This window comes from Gymnoscopelus microlampas, assembly GCF_963454915.1.
Source record: "Gymnoscopelus microlampas genome assembly, chromosome: 18".
In the NCBI taxonomy this organism is placed as follows: Eukaryota; Metazoa; Chordata; class Actinopteri; order Myctophiformes; family Myctophidae; genus Gymnoscopelus; species Gymnoscopelus microlampas.
In genome coordinates, this window is record NC_139955.1 from 3,758,585 (window position 1) to 3,775,072 (window position 16,488).

General features: G+C 41.5%; 1 protein-coding gene across 3 annotated transcripts in view; it reads right to left on the bottom strand.

The window, feature by feature from the left end:
* Positions 1 to 14,546: 14,546 nt before the first annotated feature.
* The window catches only part of LOC311065346 (NACHT, LRR and PYD domains-containing protein 3-like), a 48,527-nt gene continuing 46,585 nt past the window's right edge, over positions 14,547 to 16,488 (bottom strand). For all 3 annotated transcript variants that reach the window (XM_084085645.1, XM_084085644.1, XM_084085646.1), the window contains one exon: positions 14,547 to 15,130. In XM_084085645.1, coding sequence (XP_083941771.1) covers positions 14,571 to 15,130 — 560 coding nt within the window. In that variant the 3' untranslated portion in view covers positions 14,547 to 14,570. The remainder of the gene's footprint in view (positions 15,131 to 16,488) is intronic.

Sequence of the window (16,488 nt, forward strand, 5' to 3'; positions counted from 1 at the left end):
TGCACTGTGCACAGATAGTATATCAGGGATGGAAAGTGACTGTTGCTACCTGCAACAGTTCCAACAGACATGCACGCGTCCCGTCGCTGGATTAAGAGTGTCTGCTAAATGCCTAAATAAATTATATAGTAAATTATAAATTGTACCGTTCCTAACTTCCTGGAGCGAGGGGAGTTCTACCCGGCACCCGCTGTAGGTTTTTCTAAGACAGCTTGACAGGACGCTTTCAATGGAGCTGTTGTGGTACAATCTGAAGCCAGTATAGTCGCCGCTGGGCATTTTTCCTCACACGTGTGGTGTGGTGTTAAGTGTCCCACTTGAGCTGCATCATACCCGTAAATAAAGGCAATAAGCGTTGGATTCGAGTCAATGACCATCCACTGTTCAAAAGAAGTGGCTGATGAAGAAGCTAAGTTGACCATTTTGTGAAATTCTTCTTCTTCCAATTAAACTTTTAAATGAAAAAGTAGATCGTCTTGATTAAAATGTAGCTGCAGTGACTAGTGTGAAAGGTCAAATGACCAAGTCCAGGCCCGGATTTACACAGTCCCCCGCCCCCTCCCCCCCAAAAAAGTGACCTTTTAGTACCTCCCAAAAAGTGACCTTCAAATGACCAGGTCCAGGCTCGGATTTACAGAGGCCTATGTCTAAAAAGTTTATCATGCAAATTCTCTCTGGCACACACACACTTTCAATAACAGCCACAACACAGCCGACATAGTCTAGATTCACATCAGCCTTCAATTCCAGAGCCACAAACAAACAGTCACTGAACATGTTTCACTGCCACACCAACATGACAGCAACAGAGCTACATCTTGAACCACATCAGCACATGACACGAACAGCATAGACCAAAAACATCATAAAACACAAACTGCAGCAGCAGCAGCATCCAGCAAAGGAAAAGGAAAAAATAGGTATGTCACAATTATCACATAATCGCCTAATCACAAGAATTTGAGATAATCGCAATACTTTTTTCGGATAATCGTCATAATCATTTCCATGTTGAACATTTTTAATATGTTTTTAAAAAAATAGTGGAATTAGCAGACTGCTATTTCCACTATTCATGTTTTTTTTTTAAATTTAAGTTTAAATTGAATAATGCGAGTTATTTGCCATATCTGCCCTGTGCAGTGTGCACCTTTTTTTTACTAAGCCTAAAAAGCCAGACAATGTTTTATTAATAATGTTACAAAGTTCAGTGTACAACAGAGTACGACAGATACGCATTTAAATCGTTAATCGCAATTATTTGAGCGACAATTAATCATCAAGTAAAATGTCATAATCGTGACAGTCCTAAAGAGGTTCCTACTTTGAGCCGTCTTCATCAGCCGTCTTCAGGGGAAACCCCCGAGAAGGACGAGGTCTTCGGCCGTTTGACCGTGCGGACCAAGTCTTCGGAGGAATCCCCCATGCAGACAAACCCATGGATAGAGAGAGATCTCCAGGTCTCGTTCTCTAGGGCAAGGCATCCTCGGATGAGCCTTCCAACGGCGACTCTCGCCATCTCCATCCTCCATACATCTGGTTAGCTTCAACAGTACTTTATTAGAAGTGGATGGTCTGGGAGGGTGTTACACTGTAGGTGAGAACCTCAGTCTTCTGAGCATTTACGATGTCATCTGCATCGTCATACGTACAGTATGTGTGTGTGGGTGTGTGTATGGGTGGGTGTGTGTGTGGGGTGTGGTTGTGTTTATGAAAAATACAAAAGACTACATCAGGGAGCTATCTAGACCTCCTAGTTGTAGTAGTGAAGCCCAGTTCTTGCTCCCCTCCTCCACTGATGTCTTAATGCATAGTCCAGGCTTATAATGAAGAGGAGGGGGTGTGTCCCCCGCAAGACCTCTGCCAGAATTGAGTATCTGAAAGAAAGAGAAAAAGAAAGAAATTCAAGTAACCGAGAGCCACATATACATATACAGTATCCTCTCACAACATACATCCTAGTATACTGTACGTATACTGTATTCTGTCACAACATACAGCCTAGTTTACGTATACTGTATCATGTTACAACATACAGCCTAGTATATGTATACTGTATCCTGTCACAACATACAGAGCCTAGTATACATATACTGAATCTTGTCATAACATACAAAGCCCAGTATATGTATACTGTATCCTGTCACAGCATACACAGCCTAGTATACGTATATAAGCTTGTACATTGGCTATTTTCACAATGTTTGCCTCTTTCTTTCATAATATTTGACCATTTGGCCAATTCAGTATTAAAAGTCATTCAATTGTAACTTTATAAATGTGCAAATACTCTGTATAAAAGAGATTTCTGAAAATATTTGTTATTGATTATGTTAAAGGGATATTTCACTTTCAAAACATATTTTGGTCATGTTATCATCTACTCAGGCTTTTGTGAGCCCGTGGTAAAGAAAGATACTGCCTTTCCCGCTTTACCTTTATAGCCTCACATGTTCCATTATATTTTTTCATGATTTATTTATTTTCTGTTTACCATATGCATTCTTATCATAATACTTAGTACTTTTATTTCTGCAGCATATTCACTATTCCCATACGTTACTATTGCAATATATTCACCATGACCTTTGTAACAGATCTCCCTTACATTGTCTTATCAATATTCATTTCATATTCATTTCATTTTCACAAACAACACAGATGCAATTGGGTTGGTTGAAACATAGCCACTTTATTTATCTCTCAACAGTTTAAAGCTCATCTTCATTACCAAACAAACACACATACTTGCCATGTCCTCTTCCTGGTTTGAGGATCAGAAAAGAGTACCACATGACCACAGTGCTCCTTATATAGAGGGGTATAGTAATTGGGGCATACCATTTGACATGGGGGAGTGTGGGATTTTTAGATATATTAGGACTGAAAAGAGTTGTGTTGCTAATTGTTTGTTTAATACTTACCTTTTGGCTGATAATGATTTCTGTAAAGTTTAGGAAATGTTTTCTTTGTTGAATTCACTAGTACTGTAGGTGAATGTGGTGAGGTAACCTGTCCTTTAAGACAGTTGGTTGAGGCCACTAGAGGCCATGCAGGGAGGTAGATTATATGAGTCAGTCTTGTCTCAGGCACAGGGGAGGGAGGTCATGGCCACAATGCTGCTGAGAACCTCTGCCCTTAAAACTCAGTATGTCAGAGTCAGTGCATTCTCTAGACTGTTGCTTGACTGAAAGCATGTTCATTGTTTTTTTTAATTACGTTTTTTTTTTTTTTAACTATTTTTTGTGCACTTAGGGTTAGGCACTTGGAAAATAAATCCGGATTATCAAAACATTTGGTTCTGTCTACCTAGCACTCATCAGAAAGAACTATTTAACAGCCACCCAGACAGTTTTTAATTTGCTTGATTCAGTATTTAGATATTGAATTTTATTAAACACGTCCCCTTCCAATACAACCCATTATAACTTCAAACTTGTTAGATTCATCAAAAACACCCGTCCTTGGTTCTGGTGACTCATCCTGCCCTCCTAATACGTGAGGGGGCCGTGTTTTTTCGATTACTTTTTTCATTCATTATTAATTTTCCGGATTTTGTTTTTTTGGCGGATTTTGTTAGTTTCTTTTCGGTTGTTGGTTACTTTATTTCGGGGTTAGGGTTAGGTTAGGGTTATGTTATTTAATTATTCTTTTTGCCTGATTTTACTGATTTATTATCAAAAAAAAATATTTTAACATGTACTTTAATTATTCTAAATGACTTGGGGGGGGGGGGTCCAATCTGAAGGGACGAAACCCCCCGTCCCCCCTGGGATCTCCGCGCCTGGATAACATCCTGTATTCTAATGGGTGATAAAAATAAAATAAAATGCAAACCTTTCAGAATAAGTTGTGACACTCACCCTGTAAACCTGCTCTAGATAGCATACTCTGTGGGTGATATAAAAAGAAGGTTTCATAGTAAGACGTGTGACACTGTAAACCGTGGTTCATTTTCAAAAGTAGGAATGATTTGAAACGGCACAAGGTCACATTGGCACTCTGTTCCACTTTGTGACACAATTAAACAATGATAGGCAGGCTCGCTCTCTCTCTCTCTCTCCCCCCCTCAAATGGGCTGAAATGAATTGCAGAGATATTAAAATATATATAGCATCTCTGTCTTTTTTAAATCAAATGAGCAGGAGCAAGGGAACACAGAACTCGTTTTTTGTGTGTGTTTGTTTAAAGGGAGAGTCGTATGGGAGAGATGAACTGAAGCAGTGATGTGATAAAGGGAGGCGTAATTACAGTTTTTAAAGTTATTGTGGACTTGGAAATGCTGTGCTCCTCAGCTCACACAGGCACAATCGGACACTAACACTAACATGTCATCAAGTACTTGAACTCACACACTAAAAACAAACGGTGCTATATAGCACCAAAATCGGTTCTTTGGCTCGTAATCATAGGGGAACCGTTTTTGGTGCTATATCGCACCAATCTTTAAAGGTACTATATAACACCTTTGTCAAATGGTGCCATATAGCACCTGTTATTAAGGTGCTATTGAGCACCATTTGTCAAAGGGTGCTATTTATTTCCAAATAAATAATGTATTGATAAAACTATGATACAAATATCCTCTATATCTTTACAAAATATACACTCAATGTCGCTAACTTGAATATCAGTGCTGAAATGTCAGGACAAAATCTAGAGAGAATACTGACTCCTACAAGCTACTCACAGATGGAGTTGTACATTCTTTTTTACTTTTTTGCCTGCATCCTTCAATTTCAGAACAACACAACTCCAAAAAGGTCAGTGTCTTGTTCAGTCCTTTAGGGTACTGGATTCTGAACACAAAATATACACACAATGGGAGTCCTAGTGCCATGGAGATGTACTCACTCTCATCTGTGATCACCTGGCCATCCAATGTGAGCTCGATGTGGTCATACTGCATTGTTGACATGCCAGAAGTGCTGGTCTGAGCTTGGCCCTGGGGAAAAGGGAATAGCATTAACCATCTTGTCTTACATTTATTTGAAAGTCAAAATTTGAGTAGTTAGGTTTCGAGAGCCATCAGGCTTCGAAAGCTATTACATCTCTACACTTTCACTATTATTATTCTTCCGCCGTTTTTGCCAGTTCTGGCCTAACCGCCTGGTCACTTTTTATGAAATTCGGCAATATGGTAGAGGGCTATGCCAAACGGCGAAAACCCGAAACTCACAACCATTGGCCAAAGGGTGGCGCTGTAGCACTCAATTGAAAATGCCAACTTTGAACAGGTACATCTCATGCCCTGTTTCACCTACAGCCATGAAACTTTGATACACACATGCGTCTCCTCATACCTAACAACTTTCACTGTTTGACTTTTGACCTCTGACCTTTAGATCTCCCACCATTTCGAATTCTATGAAAAGCAGTAAAAAGCAGTAAAAATCTAACTCCTCCTGGGATTTTTGAGCAATCTGTACGAAACTGTCTACACATGAACTTTGGACCAATGCCGACAGACGTAACCAAGCGGATTTTCCATAAGTGAAAACGTTACGCTTTTATAAGCCAATGAAAATTGCAGCTTTATTTTAATTTTTCATCTGCCCCTAACACATACATGCAGACTCACATTTGTTTGACACTTTGCAATATTGTAGAGGGTCCTTCCAAGTATCACTGAAACCAATCTTACTCCAATTGGTCAAAGGGGGGCGCTATAGCAATTTTTTGAAAATGCAAACTTTAAACAGGCAAAAGTCATGCCTCGTTTGGCCGACAGCCGTTAAACCTGCTTACACATGTGCCTTGACTCATGAGGAACACATGTATCACTTTGACCAGTAAGCTCTGCCCTTAGATTGTCTGCAATTTTGAGCAGTTTGAAAAACATTTAAATCCAGGATTTCTGAGCAATTTGCATGAAACTGTGTCAAATACATGTTTGAGGCCCTTTTTCACAAGTTCAGGTGTGTTGGTTCAATAGCTTGATCGCTTAATCATCTGCCTTGAAACCATAGGGTAGCCGGTTCGAATCCCACCTCAAGTAGACTCAATTATAATTGCATTGCACACAACATGACTATATCAATGAATACATGTGCAATTGTTAAAGATGACGAGAAATTAATACTTGAAAGTAGTTATTTTCAATGTATGACGTACTTCATTCGCGCTTTTGTTTTGTTTTGTTGGATTCTCCCTTTTCACTGTCTAAGGCTGTGTATTGGATAGCTCCACCAGTAGAGTGTGAGTCTCATGTGCCGAAGGTCCCTGGTTCGAATCCCACTTATTACAGTTCACATTTAAATTGCATTGTACAAAACATGACCCTGTTAATTCAGACATGTGCAATGTTTAGACAATAACACGAAATGCTTTTGAGAGTAGTTGTTTTTTATGTATGACATACTTTCTTGTGAAAATAGCCGATCTACAATCTCACACCTTTTTAGATAGCAACGCGTTGTGAGCTTGTAGATCGACTATTTTCCACTAGTTTCCATTCCGAAATATATTGAGCAGTTTGAAAAACATTTAAACCAAGGATTTCTGAGCAATTTGCGTGAAAGTGTGTCATGTGTGTGAACTCCCTTTTCACTAGTACAGGTCTGTTGGCCCAATGGCTTAATCATCTGCCTTGAAAACACAGGGTTCCTGGTGCGAATCCCGCGTCATGTAGAATTCATTATAATTGCATTGCACACAACATGACTGTATCAATGAATGCATGTGCAATTGTTAACCAGTAAACTCCGCCCTTAGATTGTCTGCAATTTTGAGCAGTTTGAAAAACATTTAAATCCACTATTTCTGAGCAATTTGCGTGAAAGTGTGTCATGTGTGTGAACTCCCTTTTCATCAGTTCGGGTCTGTTGGCCCAATGGCTTAATCATCTGCCTTGATACCAGAGGGTCGCCGGTTCAAATCTCACCTCATGCAGACCTCAACTCAATTGCATTGCACACAACATGACTGTATCAATGAATAAACATGCAATTGTTAAATGAAACGCTTATTGAGAGTAGTTGTTTTCAATGTATGATGTACTTCATTTCCTCTTTTGTTTTGTTTTGTTTTGTTGGATTCTCCCTTCTCACTGACCAAGGCTGTGGATTGAATAGCTTGATCAATACAGTGTTAGTCTCATGTGCCAAAGGTCCACGGTTCAAACCCCACTCGTCACTGTTTACATTTAAATTGCATTATACAAAACATGACCCTGTTAATTCAGACATGTGCACTTTTTAAACAATACCATGAATTGCTTTTGAGAGTAGTTGTTTTTTATGTATGACATACTTTCTTGTGAAAATAGCTGATCTACAATCTCACACCGGAAGAACCTATAGGACGGAAAAACCTATAGATATCAACAGACACCATCAGGGAGGCCATATCTTTAGCTCAATGAGAAGAGAGGCAGCCTGTGAATCCATAGGTCGCTGGTTCGATCCCTGTCCCCAACAATGCGTTGAGGTGATCATCATTTGGAATTCCCCCTATTCCCATGGATTGGATCCACCCCTCTCACCTGCTCTCACTCATCACCAATCACGCCTGCCACATGCACAGTACAATTTTTAGGTACTTTTACTTTACTACTCTACTCTACTCCAATTACAGCAGATGACAGCTTTAGTTACTTGTTACTTTGCAGATGTAATTATTAATACAACACCTACAGTAACCACATACAGCCGATCTACAATGTGACGCGTTATGAGCTTGTATGTATATAATAAGCAACCCATGCTGTATGATAACTTACCACATATGAAATCCAATTCTGTCTATCCAATGGCTCAGTCTGTACTGTGGCCATAGCTGAGTGGTTAGTGAGCCCACCTAGGGAGCCAGAGGCCCTGGTTGCCCCAGGTACAAATCCAGGCCAGGCCAGCAAATGTGTCGATGAAATGAAATGTGTCCCTGAGCAAGACTTTTAACCCCTAATTGCTCACAGGCCCTCATTGGAAACAAGACCGCAAGGACTTTCATGAACGGACCTGGAATTATCCTTATCCTTTACACTGTCTACCCACAAGTCTATAGGTCCCTGGTTCAAACCCCAATTTAACCGGTCCAAATATAATTTACTGAACAAAAATCATGACTTTGTTAATTAATGCATGTTCACTTCTTCTCTCTCGCTCTCTCTCTTACTGCCTCTCTTTCTCACTGCCTCTCTCTCTCTCTCTCTTCTCTCTCTCTCTCTCTCTCTCTCTCTCTCTCTCTCTCTCTCTCTCTCTCTCTCTCTCTCCCACTCTGTCACTGTCTGTCTGTCTGCCAGTCTGCCACTCTGTCACTGTCTGTCTGTCTGCCACTCTGTCACTGTCTGTCTGTCTGTCTGTCTGTCTGTCTGTCTGTCTGTCTGTCTGCCAGTCTGCCACTCTGTCACTATGTCACTCTGTCACAGTCTGTCTGTCTGCCAGTCTGCCACTCTGTCACTGTCTGTCTGTCTGTCTGTCTGTCTGCCAGTCTGCCACTCTGTCACTGTCTGTCTGTCTGTCTGCCAGTCTGCCACTCTGTCACAGTCTGTCTGTCTGTCTGCCAGTCTGCCACTGTCTGTCTGTCTGCCAGTCTGCCACAGTCTGTCTGTCTGTCTGCCAGTCTGCCAGTCTGCCACTCTGTCACTGTCTGTCTGTCTGCCAGTCTGCCACTCTGCCACTCTGTCACAGTCTGTCTGTTTGTCTGTCTGCCACTCTGTCACAGTCTGCCAGTCTGCCAGTCTGTCACAGTCTGCCAGTCTGCCACTCTGTCACTGTCTGTCTGTCTGTCTGTCTGTCTGTCTGTCTGTCTGTCTGTCTGTCTGTCTGTCTGCCAGTCTACCACAGTCTGTCTGTCTGCCAGTCTGCCACAGTCTGTCACAGTCTGCCAGTCTGCCAGTCTGCCACTCTGTCACAGTCTGCCAGTCTGCCAGTCTGCCACTCTGTCAAAGTCTGCCAGTCTGCCAGTCTGCCACTCTGTCACAGTCTGCCAGTCTGCCAGTCTGCCACTCTGTCAAAGTCTGCCAGTCTGCCAGTCTGCCACTCTGTCACAGTCTGCCAGTCTGCCATTATTCTCGAAACCGCTCATTGCTGCTTGCAGCTATATTCTTTGACTTGTTTTTTGGCCCACTCTGGGCCATACTTCAGTACTCTGTGTGTGTGTGTGTGTGTGTGTGTGTGTGTGTGTGTGTGTGTGTGTGTGTGTGTGTGTGTGTGTGTGTGTGTGTGTGTGTGTGTCCCTACCGTGAAATAACGTTAGAAATAACGTTATTATTTCTGAGCGTCGTCATGGGAACCATTGCCGAAGCGATAACTGGTGGAAGATCCGTGATCAAACTTAAGTGTCTAGAAAAAGAAATTTTAACAAAAGGCCGTCGGTTCAGGCTTATTGGCGGCGTAGTACATGCTGAATTAGAAACGGTTCATGCCTGTGTGGTTTGTGATGGACATGTTGTCCAGCGGGTCAATCTGAAAGACCACAAGAAAGACAAGCTGGCAGTCGGAAACACGGTGTTGCTGAAAAGATTTGGAATCACGGAAAGTGACCCAGAAAAATATTTGTAAAAAGAGAAACTACATTCTTTTCCACTGGCGGAGACCTCAACATTCCTCCTGAACTGGAAGCAGCAGCAGCTCAGATCCTGCGACCAACATCTCTGCAGGTGCCAATGGGAGAGATCCACTCGGTGGATGGCCTGATTACCATTTTTGGCCAAATCAAACGGGTATGTATTTATAATGTTTAACTTATTGAATTATTAAATATGCAGACAACATTTCGCTTGTGTGTGTGTTTGAACTTAAGTGATTTTTGATTGAATTTGTTTCTTATTTGTGTCTCTTAGATTTCTGCACCAAGAATGGTCGGACAGGGCATTCCAGTGATGGACATGACTGTGGAGAATGCGGGGGAGCCAGTGGACATCACTCTGTGGCGGGAGGTGTGCGTGTGTGTTCCACAGTTCACAGTCGGGCAGTGGGTGACCATCACCCACCTTAAAAAGACGAACAACGTCTTCGCTGTGAGGCTGGGGTCAACAGCATTCACCCAGATTAATGTAAGTAGCATTTTCATGTTGGTAGATCTATCTATAACTCATGCAAGTCCGAGGTTATTTAAACTGTATCCCCTGTATTCAATTAATGTTCATGCAACTGAGGCTATATGCATAGTGTAAGAAGAGACATTATGATCAGCATCACATGCGCTAATGCTCTGTGCCTGTTTCTGCTTATATTCTCAGGACGCTACGGATCTTTTGGTATCCACTGAGTTCCTCATTGAAGGGATAACATAGGACGGGGGTGTCTTTCTGCTGCTGGTGGAGGGGAGTGACGTTGAACTCCGCGTCCCTAGGGAGAACTGGAACGACACGGTGGAATTCAACGAGTTCTCGAGCACCCTGCCAATTTCACTGACACTCCGGTGTTTTGGTGACTTGGTTGATGGTCAGTTCCCTCCGGACGCCTAACGTCCAGTTTGCAAAAGGAGAGAAAGAGAGAGAGAGAGGGAGAGAGAGGGAGAGAGGGAGAGAGGGAGAGAGGGAGAGAGGGAGGCGGACAGACAGACAGACAGACAGACAGACAGACAGACAGACAGACAGACAGGCAGAGAGACAGAGAGACACAGAAAAAGGGAGACAGACAGTTAGTCTGTCTGTCTCCTTCTTTCTGTGTCTCTTTCTGTCTGTCTGTCTGTCTGTCTGTCTGTCTGTCTGTCTGTCTGTCTGTCTGTCTGTCTGTCCGTCTCCCTCTCTCTCTCTCTCTCTCTCTCTCTCTCTCTCTCTCTCTCTCTCTCTCTCTCTCTCTCTCTCTCTCTCTCTCTCCCCCCCCGTAATCTTTCCTTATTTCCTGGACCCATAGCATAGCATGCGGCATGTTGTCTATTGTTTTTTGTTTTTTTTACAGAGGAGAGACTCAGTTAACCTGCCTTTGGGGTCATTCAAAGAATTTACCAATCCATTCCCATTGAAGTTTTCTTTGATTGTTGTATACCATTAGTGCTCTAATGCAGATTTGTCTAAAATATTCATAATTGGATTGTACATTCTGTTGTGAGGTGATTTCACCAGAACTGTGATTTTTATCTTATATTTTTCTTTCTTCGTTTTTTGTAATTATTTGATAATAATTTCAAACCTTTCAAACCCCTAGAACCTTAAACCTTTCAAACCTTTAGAACCTTAAACCTGTCAAACCTTTAGAACCTTTCAAACCTTTCAAACCTTTCAAACCTTTCAAACTTTCAAACCTTTCAAACCTTTTGAACCTTTTGAACCTTTTGAACCTTTTGAACCTTTCAAACTTTTCAAACTTTTCAAACCTTTCAAACCTTAAACCTATAACACTACTAACACTATCAATACTGAATACCAGCAACATTCTTAGCGATCCCACACTGTTTCTTCAGGATCAGTACTTTCTAGTTCATTATATTATTATATGATTATTAGATAATGATTATACGTGCCCCATGATTATTATAAGATCATATATCTTAATCAAATATAATTAATCATCATATAAGTTATTAATAATCATAATACAATAATCCTAAAAACCAACAGAAAAGAAAGATTCTGATAAATATTGTCTATCGTGATACAGCTTGAAACATATCGTGATAGCATATTTTTCAAAATCGGCCACCCATATGCCCATTCATTCACAACAAACAATTTATTGCCCATTTTCGGCCAGCCGTTTCGCCATTTATATGTATGTATGTATGTATGTATGTATGTATGTATGTATGTATGTATGTATGTATGTATGTATGTATGTATGTATGTATGTATGTATGTATGTATGTATGTATGTATATATATATATATAGACCATCAGAGGGGCTCATGGGAAATATAGTCATTTCTGCTAATTTCGGTTCTACTGTATTAAGCTTGTGTTACATTACTGCTGCTTAAGGCCCCTGCATGCTACCAAATGAGGTGGTCACCCTAGCACCGTTTGTGACCACCAAAACGGGCCTTAGGTGGGCCCCACCTAGCCAATTCAATATGGGACCGAGGTGGTTCTTACGTAACTGGGATGCCCATGTGGGCTATAAGTGGGTTCTACCTGGGCCCTAGGTGTATTCCAACCAACCAGAGTGCAGTGGCCATCACTCCAAATGTTGTGACGTCAGGGCTCTCAATACTGCACATTGGGGGAGAAGGAGGGGTGCAGGGCGGGCGCACAGATCGCTGAACCAATGGTAGCCCACGGATGTTTTCTCTGGAGATTTAAAATCCGCCCCTCTATGCCACATATCAGACGCGCTACAGGGTCTTTACTCACCGAGCCATGGCCCCACTGGCTACACCAGGGATATGCGCTGCCAAGTGGGCGCAGTTCTAGTAGTATTAATGAATGTAAAATCAGCTCAATGTAGATACAATAGCATTGGTTTCATTGTATTGAAGATATGAGTAAATATACATGAAAGGTTCAAAATAAATGTGAAATTACATTTTAAAGGTAAAATACAATGATTTACAAAACCCTTCATTGGAGTAAATGTTCATTTTTCCATTTTTAATACAACTTTACAATATTCATGTTTAAATGTTCTAGACCGGAGCTTCTCACTCTTTATAGGTGGAGACCCCTCAAAATAATCATATTTGAACTGTGGACCCCCCAAAATAATCATATTTAAACTGTGGACCTCCCGAAACAATCATATTTGAACTGTGGACCCCCCAAAATAATCATATTTGAACTGGAGACCACCCAAAATAATCATATTTAAACTGTGGACCCCCCAAAATAATCATATTTGAACTGGAGACCCTCCAAAATAATCATATTTGAACTGTGGACCCCCCAAAATAATCACATTTGAACTGGGAACCCCCCAAAATAATCATATTTGAACTGGGGACCCCCCAAAATAATCATATTTGAACTAAATAATCATATTTGAACTGTGGACCCCCAAAATATTCATATTTGAACTGTAGACCCCCTAAAATAATCATATTTGAACTGGAGACCCTCCAAAATAATCATATTTGAACTGTGGACCCCCCAAAATAATCACATTTGAACTGGGGACCCCCCAAAATAATCATATTTGAACTGAGGACCCCCCCAAAATAATCATATTTGAACTGGGGACCCCCCAAAATAATCATATTTGAACTTTGAACTGGAGACCCCCCAAAATAATCATATTTGAACTGGGGACCCCCCAAAATAATCATATTTGAACTAAATAATCATATTTGAACTGTGTACCCCCCAAAATAATCACATTTGAACTGGGGACCCCCCAAAATAATCATATTTGAACTGAGGACCCCCCCAAAATAATCATATTTGAACTTTGGACCCCCCAAAATAATCATATTTGAACTTTGAACTGGAGACCCCCCAAAATAATCATATTTGAACTGGGGACCCCCCAAAATAATCAAGTTTGAACTGAGGACCCCCCAAAATAATCATATTTGAACTGGAGACCCCCCAAAATAATCATATTTAAACTGTGGACCACCTAAAATAATCATATTTGAACCGGAGACCCTCCAAAATAATCATATTTGAACTGTGGACCCACCCAAAATAATCATATTTGAACTGTGGACCCCCCAAAATAATCATATTGAACTGGGGACCCCAGGAGTTGAGGCATTACATTTAGTTTGGCTTTGTGAGCTTGTAGATCTGCTATTTTCACAATAGTTTCTCTTTCTTATATTATTTTACAATTTGTCCGTTTGACCAGTTTATCATACTATCATCATACTATAATTCTAGTAACCTCTGTAGTGGTGGTGAGTACGTGAGTGAAGATACCCGGTTCTCCTCACTGGCTGGACCAATTGCTCTGATTTTGCACACAGCCATTGACCATTACCATCTGAACTTAACTGTGAAGCCCGTTTTTCAATTTCATCAAATCTCAGCTTCTTATTAGCGTTTTTGTATCAAACACTGTCGCCATGGTTACGGGGCTGCCCAGCTATGGGACGAACTGCCTCCCGGGTTGCCAGATCATGTGCGCATATCCCCCCCACGGATGCGCTGCGCCGACCGGGTATGGTCTAGTTGATTACTATTGATGCAGTAATGATCTGTTTTTAGGTATTAAAAAGGTCTTAAAAGTCCTTAAATTGTCATTTCACTGTCATCTGGGGACCCCCCAAAAAATCATGTGGGGACCCCCTTGGGGGTCCAGACCCACAGGTTGAGAACCACTGTGCTAGACCAGTGGTTCTCAAAGGTTTTCATGTCAAGGACCCCCATCTGAAAATTCTTTGTACCAGAGACCCCATTTTATACAGGATTCATTTAAAAAAAAAAAAAAAGCAGATCTACAAGTTCACAATGCGGAGCGATACGACACGTTGTGAGCTTGTAGATCTGATATTTTCAAATAGTCAATGTATATAATTATGGTTAAGGTCCTTCTTGTAGTAGGTTACACAGATTTTGATGTTATATACATGAATGTCCCTGAGGACCCCCTGTAACCCCCTCAAGGACCCCTGGGTCCCCCCACATTGAGAACCACTGAATTCATGGATCTATACATCTATACTATATTCATGTTTAAATGTGTTAGACACAGAGCCCCCCCCCCCCCCCCCCCCGCCACTACCACCACCACACCTGTTCCTGATTATTACATTATGATACATCACCCTGTCTGTCCTCACATAGAGACATAGAGGAGTCAGGGTTAATCCCAAACCCAGCATAGAGAGGTTCAGTGAATGTGTTCTGTAAGGTGTAAAGGTGTGTCAGAGTGTCCTCTAACACTCTGTAAAAAGACAGAGACCCTGCAGAACAGTCTAGATACACTGCTACTCTGTTGGAGTCAGAGGGACGGACAGGAAGGACAGTAACCTTAGTATTGTGTCTGACATAGTAACCGTTACCATGGTGACCATCTTTACAGACCAGATTCCAGGACTTGTCATTCCATCCATGGTTACAGTCATCACCCTTTCCTTTCCTGTTGATTCCTCTGTAAGTCACTGCTATATCAACCTGTCCACTCCACTCGACCTCCCAGTAACAGTGTCCAGTCAGACCCTCTGAACACAGAACCTGGACCATTACATCAAACCTGTCAGGATGATCAGGAGGATCCTGACTCTCTTCCATCCGTGTCGCCTTCATGTTGTTCTCAGACAGAGAGATGAAGGGGTTTGATGTGTTTGTGTCCAGAGTGAGATGAGACAAATCTGATGAGAATAAAAAACACAGTAAATTAAAAACATCATTCACTGAGTGACACACACACACACACACACACACACACACACACACACACACACACACACACACACACACACACACACACACACACACACACACACACACACACACACACACACACTTTCCAAACATTTTAAAAAAATAGCAGATGTATAAGCTCACAGCACGGCACAAAGTGATGCTCTGTGAGCTTGTAGATCTGCTATTTGTAACTCATTTAGACCTGAGGCTGATTCAGGTGGAAACCTCATATGTTCCAAAACTGTTACTTTTCAGGATTCAAATTCAAAAGCATCAAAAGTATCAGATCTACAAGATCAAAACGTGTCGCTTCACGCTTCACGCTTTTTCATGTCAAGGACCCCCAAAATTATATGAATTTTGGCCGTGGACCCCCATCTCAAAATATTTGGTTCCAGGGACCCCCAGAAGTTGTAACAGAGTAAAACATTTTCGCTATGGAAAAATATATATTATGTGCACACATTTTCACAATTTGAAAAAAAAAAAAAAATAGCAGATCTACAAGCTCGTAGCGCGAGTGCCGCGCTACGAGCTTGTAGATCTGCTATTTTTTAATAGCCAAAAAAAATCTAAAATGACACAGAGATGCTTTCCAGGTCTGAATGGGTTCATTAGCCAACGTGTAGAATATCCTAAACGGGAGGCATGCGTTAATCCGACAGACCTTTTCTCCGACTATGCATCCGCGTGCGGTTAGGGTTAGGGTGCGGGTTTGGTTCGGGTTTACTGTTTAATGTCGGAGCACTGCGCTGTCGGAGGAATGCGCTGTCGGACTAACGTATTGCACCCATGGTAAACAAGGGGTTAAAATGAGTGTGATGCTGTATGAACACATTTAGCTTGGGATCCCCTGGAACCCCCCCAAGGACCCCTGGGGGTCCCCGGACCCCACTTTGAGAACCCTCAACCACTTTAACCCTTCATGGACCGGTGTCTCCCAGGGCTCTATATTTGGTCTGCTCAGTTTGTTTCCCCTCCACACTCCAAATCTCTGTCGAAAATAGCAGATCTACAAGCTCACAATGCATCGCAGCATGAAGCGTTGTGAGCTTGTAGATCTGGTATTTCTGATGTCAGTCAGTGAAGTGGGTTTAAGTATTTAACATACAAAATAAAAATAATTAAATAATGTTTTATTAAGCAAACATGTTTTATAGCGCACCGAGTGCCGCGCTATGACCTTGTAGATCTGCTATTTTGAAAAAAAACTTAACATATGTGCACATCTTTGAATATATATATGTATCTTTAAAGTGAACATTTTTAACTCAAATCTTTGAATATATATATGTATCTTTAA